The sequence below is a fragment of the Eretmochelys imbricata genome, chromosome 10, assembly GCF_965152235.1.
Source record: "Eretmochelys imbricata isolate rEreImb1 chromosome 10, rEreImb1.hap1, whole genome shotgun sequence".
Taxonomy (NCBI): Eukaryota; Metazoa; Chordata; order Testudines; family Cheloniidae; genus Eretmochelys; species Eretmochelys imbricata.
The window spans coordinates 6,997,152-7,007,384 of record NC_135581.1 but is presented as its reverse complement, the minus strand read 5'-3'; the positions used below and the strand labels follow the sequence as shown (position 1 = coordinate 7,007,384).

Below are 10,233 nucleotides of genomic sequence, written 5' to 3'. Positions count from 1 at the left end.
TTGTTTTATAATGTCCACAGATACCTGTTTATTTTAAAGCATTTTTTCCTAATTTTATTGATCTGAGTTTTCGCAGTTGTGGGAAATTACGGGGAGATCAGACCATTTGGGTCAGACAATAATGACAGTAGACATTGAGATTCAAAAAGTTCAAGCTTTAGAACTGTTAAAACACAAATTGTCAACATCACATCAAAATATACAAAGTAACTATCCTTAAACTCACTAATAAGTTCTCAGGCATCATTTTTCTTTCTTTGCCTGTCTATTAATTATGATGGTTATCTAAGAAGAGATTTTTTCATTGGTTTGTGTGTTTACAGTGAACTTGACATTTATCAACATTTGGTGATAAAAATCTAATCTTTCCAACCAACCAAAAATAGGGATTTATAATGGGAAGTGTTAGGCAATCCTAATAGGTGGTGTTACCAGCCCTCCTATAATAGATTTACCTGCGGTGGTAAATTTTGGATTTGGATCTGGATTTTGAGTTCCCAAGTTAGTTGTATTTGCATCTAGGGACTTGTTTTGACCAGTAAGAGGAAGAATGAGTTTGGAATCTGGGGTTTTGTTGCAGGTCAATCTCTAATTTATTATGCCTTGCAAATGGCTGCAAACAATCTTTGGCAGCGCCAGAGAGAAGTGAAAGATCATCTTTGCTGTCACTGTTTCACTCCAGCAAAGAGAGAGATGCGTTCCTAACATCAAAGGGCATGAATGAGCCTTTGCTGAGGTCAGAATTCTGTATTTGCAAGCAGTCAGTCCATCACCATTTGCCTTGTAAGGTATATTGAGTAGATGAGATGCAATATAAAGCCAAATTCTATTTGCTTTTAAACTTGGAAATCCCTTTGTGTCAAATATTACTGCAATCAGTGATAACCCTGTGAGGTTATCTTTCATAAGGTTGTTACCTTCTGTATTTCCTGTCCAGAAATATTTGGCAGATGTCAAAATACAGCATTGTACCTGGGTTATACTTTAACAAAAATAGATTATTAAGCAATTTAGCGGTGTTACTAGTTACACCAAGTTGACATAGTAACACTTACATGGGCTCCAAGTGTATTAATGCAGGTTATATAGTAATTGGCCAGCAAGGGTATGGCCTGTTAAAATTTAGTCCAACAGGAAGAGCACGCACACAAACATTTACAGAAGTGAGACACAAATACCCTAGGGACTTCAGTGACTATGTCAAAATGTTGGAAAGACAGGTTGATAATCTGTTCAGATGAGTAACTGCTCTACATTTTATTAATTAAACCCTAAAATATGTGATTATAATGTATAGCACTATCTTAAATAAAACGGAGTATGTTGGCTAAGCATTCAAAGCATAAAACAGTTTGATTAATAAGTGTTATTACACATTTAGGAAAGCAAGCATTTCTCTTAATAATCTTGCAGCCCTATCTATGGGCATTCCTCAGCACTAAACTATAGTCACCTATATGAGTAATTCCTGTGCACAGCAATGCGGTAGTCAACAGTTCAGGGGAGGAAGTGAAAAATATTGTATGCATTTATGAGGCTCAAGGTGAATCAAATGGAAAGACTGGTCCTTTTAATACAGCAACTGGTATTTGGAGCCCCATCCTCTTGGGGGAAAGTAGCTGGAGTGGAGAAGAGGCACAGAAATCTAGTTGATCTGCTCTCTGAGCAGAATGGAGACGGAGTGGTGTGTGTGTGTGTCTGGCATTTATAGTGTCTTCAAGCTGCAGCTCTGTAGTAGAATTGAAGATGGCTGGAGACTGGACTTCAGGAATCTGTTAGGGTGTCTGGTCCCTTGGCTTTGTTTTGGCTGTCCCTCTTTTATGACAAAGGAATCCACAGAGTTTGACTTCAGGGCCTTGTTATCTTTAAGTGAAATTATGACACACATGAAATATGTGTGGTATTGCTTTCCTACCATGGCCAATTGCCAGGGTGTTGTGAGCGAAGAGAAGTTGTCTTTGCAGCTGCTGCTGGTTTCACCTTTTAGCCCTTTGTGATATCAAAATTACTCCCATGGTAAATCTTACAACCACGGAATGTAATGCTGGAGGGAAATGTGTGGTCCCAGAACACAGAGCAAAGTTTTCAAACTAGAGGTTCTCCACCCCCATAACATTCAGCCTATTTATTTAGGGGCTTAGCTGTTGGCACCGAAATTTGAAAATGTTGGCCTTAGCACACTTATTCTCCCACAATCATACCCTGGAGGGGATTATCTCATCAGCAGAAACGTTCCCATTGAGAAATGAGTCTTCGACAAAACGCTTGATGGTTGTTCTAATGCCATTGCTCTTCTGGCCAGGAACCTTTCTATCTACTTTGTGTTTCAAACTTTATTGTTCTGTGGATCACTTTGTGTGAGATGCTCTCAGAGACCTACGGCTCCCCATAGCAGCCCAAAATGTTTCATTCTGTATGTCAACGGGACCACAATGTCAGATCCGGTGATCTAAAGCTAAAGTAGGGCACATTTAGATAAGGTCATTGCTGCTTGTAATACCTCCTTTGTTCTTTCACATAAGCTTTCCTCCTCCCCTTGGAAACTGTGAAGAAGGAGAGAATGACTAAATCTTGCTCTGCCTTGAGAAACAGCAAAGTAAAGCCCATGGTTAAATACCTGAGGAACATGCCTCCAAGATTATCGCTCTCAGGGCATCACAATTCAAGTGGACATAAGTGGAGCCAGTTTACGTTCTGTTGATTGCAGATAGCCAGAAATCATGTTTACAGCTCAACAACTGCCTAACTCCCTGGACTTGGCTTTGGCTTCCTGGAGCTCTGAGGGGCCATATGTTAGCAAAAAGGGGGAGGGAGGCAGAAGCCAGGCTGTACTTTGACAACCCGTCTGTCCACACAAACTACTTCGCAAAGCAAAAATCCCAGCTCCGGCTTGTTTAATGATCAATTCCCACAAGCAGCTAATCAGTTACTGAGTCAGTGATTGTCTCTCTGACACTCTGCTGCTTTCTCTAGGGCTGGGCAGGGAGCAGCGGGATGATGGGCGACAATTCCACCGCTGGATCAGTTACCCCTCTGCAGCCGTTCAATGTTGCTGACGTTATTGTCATCGTGGCTTATTTTGCCTTGAACGTGGCTGTGGGGATATGGGTAAGAGGGTTTTTGTTTAATTAATTTTCCTGTTATGTACTTAAATCTTTGCAATTTCTGTCTTCTCTCTCAGGACAGGTTTCTCAGGTGCCATCTGAAAGGATCGGGAGCCTTGTTTTTGAAATCCTCATTAGTTAATTGCTTTATTTTGCTATTGCACCTTAGCAACGTGCCTTTCTGGACTTGAGCCTGCGAGGTGCTGTGGACACTTAGGTTCCACTCACTCCATCCCAAAGGTTCCCAAAGTGCTTTGCAAACTAAGGCCCTGATCCTGTAATTGGGTCCACCTGCCTGGCTTGGATTGCAAGATAAGGGTCTACACTCCTGATCCTGCAACTTAGTAGTCCTCAAACAATGAAAAAGGGCTCCTTATGTGAGTAGGGGCTGCCGGATTGGGCCCCAGACCACTCCGGTGGATCGCAGAGAGGGGCAGCTTGATTATCAGAGGGGCTGAGCACCTTCAGCTCCAAATGACTTTCAGGGGTGGCTGAGCACCTTGATAATCAGCCTGCTCCTACTTATCCTGCAGCACAACAGGGTGGAGAGAGGAAATTTTGGCCCAGGGAAAGCTACTCTTACTAAAAATGTCTTGGTTTCTCCAATCTTCTCTGAGAGACCCGAGCAAACTGCAGAAAGCTCGGTTTATCTGCATAGAAAGGGCTGAGTCAGTCCAACTAGAATTTGAATCTTGCAGCTTTCAGAACATGTGAAAAAGAAGCTTTATTTCTAATTGCGCTCATTGAGAAATGCTGTCTGAAAGATGTTCACTGGACTTGTGTGTTTAAAGTGAAGCATGTGTTTAAGTGTTTTGCAGGACTGGGGCCAGAGTACTCAGCGCCTTGCATGGCTGAGTCTTAAGAAGGCCAGGACACATGGCAGGTGTGGCCAGAGGGAGTCTGTCCAATAGATCCTACTTTAACAGACACAGATGCATTTGCAAATGTTTTTACCACCCCTACATAATCCTTAACGGGAAATAATTGTTTCTATTTTTATGATGCTAACTGTTCAGCGAGACACGAGGTGAGGCCAAGTTAGAGCAGAACAGTGTCTCCTGTATGGGAACAAATTGAACAGCCTGTTCTACCTGTCTGGGGTCTGATATGTTTGTTAGTCAATCCACACACACACACACACACATGCCCTCAGTAGGAGGATCTATGGCTCATGAAAGCACACCCCTCTCCCACTTGAGCTAAAGGAGAAGCTCTGTTAGTTTTGGTAGTATTAGGGGCCTGTTCTAACATCCGTTTCAGTCCATAGGAGGACTCCTGTTGACTTTCCGGGGTGTTGAATCAAACCTCTGCCCAGGCAGGGTTCTCAGCCTCTGTTGGCCTCCAGCCATTGGATGTGAGCAGGGCTGAGTATATCCATGGTAGGGTGGTGGTACATCCAGGCCAAGTCTTTCTGCTCAGCACTGAGGCTGAATATGACAGTCCTCTATGATTCCATGGCCCCTCTTGCCTGATTGGCTCTATCCTGCTCAAGGAGCTGCCACAGCTGTCATATAATCATATGGCCTAGTAGCTAGTGCACTCGACTTGGACACAGGAGACCTGGCTTCTAGAGCCTGCTCTAGCGTTTTTCCTCAGTTTTCCCATCTGTAAAATAGGGATAATGCTGCTGCCCTTGTGTGTAAAGCTCTTTGCAATGTACTTATCAATAGCTCTAGATAAGAGCTAGGTGGTGGTGTTATAATCATCCCTCCGTCACATGGCTCTTGCTAGCCATCCAAAGGCTCCTGCCCCTTGGTTGCTCTCCAGGATGCGTTTACGAGAGCAGGGCTGCTTTCTTTCCATGCTGATCTCCTTTTCTTCTCAGTCCTCATGCAGGGTGAATAGAAACACGCTCAGTGGCTACTTCCTTGCTGGCAGGAGCATGGCGTGGTGGCCTGTAAGTAGATGCCATCTCTCTCTCTCTCTCTCTCTCTCTAGCTTCTCTTCTGTCCCTTTATGCAGGACAGTTCCCAGCAGTCGGGTCTCACTCTTGGAGGTCTGTTGCAGAGCCATTGCCCCTATGAAAAGGAGGGAAGCGGGGTCTCTGGAGCAGTGGTGGCCCATGCTGTATCAACCCACCAACACCTCCAGTGCCCAGGGAGATGGAGCTAATATTATCACTCTTCATATATCAGGGAGTTGCAATCTTCTGCTGGGTGTAGCTGCCTCAGTACCTGGCTTGCCACATGGGGTATCTCTTGTAATACACGCAGTTCAAACACCTTGCGATGAATCACCAGGCATCTCAGATCATGCCCCATGATGCATAACACAGGAACACACTGGATTCCCACCCAGGAGGCAGCCAGCATCAGCCCGCCCCTGCCTGACTTGGAGCTACGTCTCATTTCTCCAGTGGTGGGGTCCCTCTTTGCTGCTGCCCCTCTGAAGATCTGTGATCTGTTGGGTCCTGCCAACCAGGACTCAGACCCCAGATCAATGGGATCTGTGCTTAACCTACCACTGCTCGGATGGCTTGGGGGGATCCAAGCCCCATGGTCTCCTATGAGATTTCCCCATAGCCCAGTCTAAGCTTGGGTAGGGGCATTTGGAGCAGCAGGATCTGAATTCTGTCCCTGCTATCTCCAAGCAGCTGTGCCTGGTTATGACAGCAGTGTGGTGACTCCCGCAAAGTCATAGGTGGCCCCAGATTTGTTACAACCAATATATTCATTCCGCAGTTCGTTCTTGTCTAGAAGTGCAGGTTAGCTGATCCCCTTCCCCGTTCCCCTTCCTTACGGCTCAGGTCTGGGCAGCATTGCCCAGTAATGGCATTTCTGCACTGTGGCAAATGCAACGACATGTGATTCTCTGACAAGTGTTTGCATGAGGAAAAGAAAGCCCTGGGATCCCAAATGCCTCCCAACAACAAGAAATTCGGTTAGCAGCCTTGTGAGTGAGCACGTCCCAGGGCGCCTCTTCTAGCCCATGGGCCCTTTAAAACTGGAAGCTGTAATTGCACATCCCAGGCCTGCTGACTACAGGAAATCATACAAGTTTTCCTGGCTCTTAGGCAGAGGAGCAGATGCTCCTAGGAGCTGTCTGGGCTCTGAGGAAGGGAAGATCTGGACACAAGGGCTAGATGAGACCCTGAGGGGCAATGAGATTGCTTGAGTGGCTGTGTGTTGTTTTGGATCCTTGCTTCTAAGGCAATAGAGCAAAGCCCTGAGCAAAGGAGCTGGAATGGTGCCCTTGTTTGGAGCAAGGCTTTGTCTTCTTTGGCTGGTGGATCAGCCCCTCCAGCTTATGTGGAGATGCCTCGTGGCCAAGCTGGCTCCTTGCAGTCTGCTGGGCGCTGCAGCCTGCTCTTTGCCATCCAGGTGAACCCCTTTTGAAACCTGTTCAGCTAACACGGGTTCCTTTGGCAGCATAGATGGAGCCACTCTGTTCTGCTGCTGCCTGATTTTTAGGGGATTCATATTCTTGTTTATGTAATATGGGTTACAGGCTCACCTATTGATCTGATCAGAAGATAATAAGGTTCTTGTCCCAGAATCATGGATGTATGACTCAGCTGAGAACCAAATTCAGCCTTGCAGATTTTTCTGGAGATAAATGGAATAATAAACAAAAGGAAAAGTAATCAATCAGAATGACAAAGGAAATAATATTGTCCTAGAGATACATGTGGTATTATACACCATAAAACTTCCTAGATTAACACTCACCCTTCCTTGGTAACCTGGTGGTAAGAGACGAAGGATCAGCCTCGCCTTTGGCATGCCAAGAGAGTCTGATGGTCCAAGTTCCTCAATTCTTGATTGGGAGGTGCGGAACTAAGGAGAAGCTAGAGAGCTGAAAGACTATAGAAGCTAAAACTAATCAACTAATTAACATGATGGTTTGCTTGTGTTATTGAGCCTGACCACTATGTGCCCACCTTCCGTGTCCAAACTTAATCTCCTCACCCACAAAATATCGGGGTATGCTTACACTCTAGGCTGGCATGTTCATACCTATTAATGACCATTAGCTCATCCTCACATCTCTCATTTCTGACCTAACCGGTTATTTCCACGTTCTTTGTGGTGTACTTGCTGAGCTTAAAGAGGCCATAACTTAGGTAGCCATCTATCTATGCCAAAAGTCTAACTTGCTTTAACTCATCCTCACTTTCCTAGGCTAAAGGCCGCGAACACATGTATGCTAACTTGCTTTAGCTCAACATACAGGATGTGGCCTGTAGGGTCCTTGCGGTATGGCCAAAAATGCTGTAGCCCAAATCCATAAATCTATTAAAACAAACAATCAAGCCCATAAGGGAAGATATATAAGCAAGCAAGCAGGCTAGCCCTATGGGATACGTAGCAAAGATGTTGTTGCCTAGCTAAGCTGTGCCTGCTCATGGCACCTCCTCGCTTTTGGCCTGCAGATTGGAGCCTCCCTCTTTGCCAGCAGTGAAGGATCAGGGCTCTTTATTGGACTGGCTGGGACTGGAGCTGCTGGGGGAATTGCAGTCGCTGGCTTTGAATGGAATGTGAGTCATTTTGCCTTATTAAGCTAATCAGTCACTGGAGCCAGCAGGGACAGACAAAGCCTTACCCAGCTAATGGGGCATGGACATAACCCCATTAGGGCTGACGGGGAAATATGTGTAACCCATGCTAAGCTCTCTGTATCCCATTATAGGCGGGGCCACATATAGATGTTCAGGAGCCTGCTGATGTACTTGGTGCTTTAGTTCATGCCCTAGGAGCTCATGCTCCCAGATCCAGAGATCCCAGGTCCAACCCCTGCAGATGTCCCGACCGCGGATGTTATGGCAAATTGATAGACCAGAAACAGGCTCCCTGGTTTTCCAAGCATTTCTCCAGAAGGGGGTTGGGCTCCGCATTAACGTAAGGCGTTAAAATGAAATCTCTGGTCATCTGGGGAGTCGGCAATGCCAGGTGCTAAGTGCTGAGATGGGGAGTGTCCATAGGGGAGTTCTGTATCCCACCCTCAGACACACCCATGCTCCACGGAGCCCATGGAGATCAGAGTGTGCATCTCAGGGCAGGGCTGGGCCCAGCTTGGGCCTCCTGCATGGGACCCAGTGACATTGCTAATATTAAGCTGGAGGCCCTGCTGCGGACAGAACAGTGATTTATCAGACTGTGCTGTGCCCCTGCTTCTCCGTAGGCTACCTATGTCCTGCTGGCGTTGGCCTGGGTGTTTGTACCAGTCTACATCTCCTCGGGGGTAAGTACCGTCGGAGTCTACCAGACACAGCCGGACAGCCCCACTTTCATAGCCATTACCAGATACTGTCACTGACTGGCTGCGACTCAGGGCAGGATCTGTGGAAACCCTAACCCTGGGTGAACTCTGCTGTCTTTGCCCAATCCTGTGTGAAATAGACCCCACCAGCCTGCAGGATGGGGTCCATGACACACACCTGGGCGGTTCTGATTCCACCCAGGAGAGAGCAGTGGGGTATGTGCGTGTGCACATGTGGCATGGTTCCTTGGTTGCAAACGGTGATTCCTCACTGAGGTGGTGATATTAGCCATGTTCCTATTTCTGATTATATTGATACTAACAATGACTCTGTAGTGGTGCCTGCAGTGAAATCAGGCCTCCCACTTGTAAGCCGAGCTCAGTTCCTAGACTCATTGGTTCATTTCAGGATCTTAGAGGCTGAGGGGCTTTTATAGCTTTGGCAAGGGGTATAAGACCCTAGACAGACTGGCTTTGTGTAGGGCCCTACGAGAAGCCAGAGGGCTTGGTCCTAGCTATCTCCCTCCCTGCCTGGCACCAAGCCCCACTCCTAGCCCCATCACCTGCCTGCTGGTGTCCTTTGGAGTGCAGCGTGTGTCTGCATGCTGGGTGGCATGTGTCCTTTGTGGAGGTGAAAGCTATGTTTGCCTGAGGCTGCTAGGCTCCCCACAAAGCCCCCTTCCCCGTCCCGCTCTGGGTTAAGAGGGAGTGCAGCCATTCCTGGGCTCCGTTCGGCAAGGGGAGGTGTCGCTCGGTCCCTCAGGCACAGAGCTCCCATTAGCCATGCTGGTGTTTCCTCATTCTGACTTGGGCTGCAGCTGCCTTTGGCAGGGGGCTGCCATGCCATGCAGTGACCCTGGGTCATACCTCATCTCTACCTCTCAGATTGTCACCATGCCGGAGTATCTCCAGAGACGGTTTGGAGGGGAGAGAATCCGGATGTACCTCTCAGTCCTGTCACTCCTGCTCTCCATCTTCACCAAAATATCGGTGAGTAGCCAGGACTCTGTATTGCACTGAGGGCTCTGAAACACTGGGTGTCCTAGAAGGCATCTGTCTGGCGCTCTTTGTCACTGAACACCTGGGCAAAAGCCATGCAAACAGTCAAACCTGTCCAGGAGGGGTTTGGCTGCTTTGATGGTGTTTAGGGATTTGATTTCCAGCCAGTAGAGAGTTAACTCTGTACTCAGGCCTCTGAGGGAGAGCAAGGCTCTGGGAGGGAGCCCAGGGGACGCTATAAAAGCAGCTGTTGGAGGTCATGGAGGACGCAGAGCTGAACACGCAGGAGTTAGAAGAGTTGGGAACCAGTGTGGGGTTGTCTGTACACCAACAATTAGGCCAGGTCTACACTAAAAAGTTAAGTCGACCCAGCTGATGTAGACAGCGCTAGGTTGATGGAAGAATTCTTTTGTGGACCTAACTACTGCATCTCGGAGAGACACGTTAACTGCTGGGAGAGCTGCTCTCGTCACTAAGCGAGTGGCTACACTGAAGCGCTCCACTCGAGTTACTGCACTGGAGCGAGCCCAGCGGGAATGGGAGTAACTAGCCTGGCACCACGCTCCTCTGGCTACTCTGGGCGATGGGATGAGCAGAATGATTGGCTTAGCGGCTGAGGAGTTCTACCTCAAGGTGCTGTGTCCCCACCGCATCGCTAGCTCTGGAGCAGAGGTTCCCAAACGTTTCTTGTTGCGTCCTGCCTTCCAAATCTACCAGCGGCCCCGTACCCCTACCCCTCTCATCACTGACATGTTGCATGTTCTTCTTCACGCTTCCTGTCTTGAGCCATCGGTCCATATTTCACTGTTAGGTGCGTACGGATATAGTGATAGTGTGCTGTGTATATTATCGAATCCTACCCCCTAGGTTCTGAGCTCAGATTGGACGGGTGCTGGGCCCCTGAACCCGTGCTATACGGTGATTGGATGGG

At 47.5% G+C, this 10,233-nt stretch overlaps 1 protein-coding gene across 1 annotated transcript in view; it reads left to right on the top strand.

Moving 5' to 3' along the window:
* The first annotated feature begins 2,994 nt into the window (after positions 1-2,994).
* Positions 2,995-10,233, top strand: part of SLC5A10 (solute carrier family 5 member 10) — an 80,144-nt gene continuing 72,905 nt past the window's right edge. The window contains exons 1-5 of the mRNA XM_077827998.1: positions 2,995-3,108; positions 4,930-5,001; positions 7,477-7,581; positions 8,226-8,285; positions 9,189-9,293. Coding sequence (XP_077684124.1) covers positions 2,995-3,108; positions 4,930-5,001; positions 7,477-7,581; positions 8,226-8,285; positions 9,189-9,293 — 456 coding nt within the window. The remainder of the gene's footprint in view (positions 3,109-4,929; positions 5,002-7,476; positions 7,582-8,225; positions 8,286-9,188; positions 9,294-10,233) is intronic.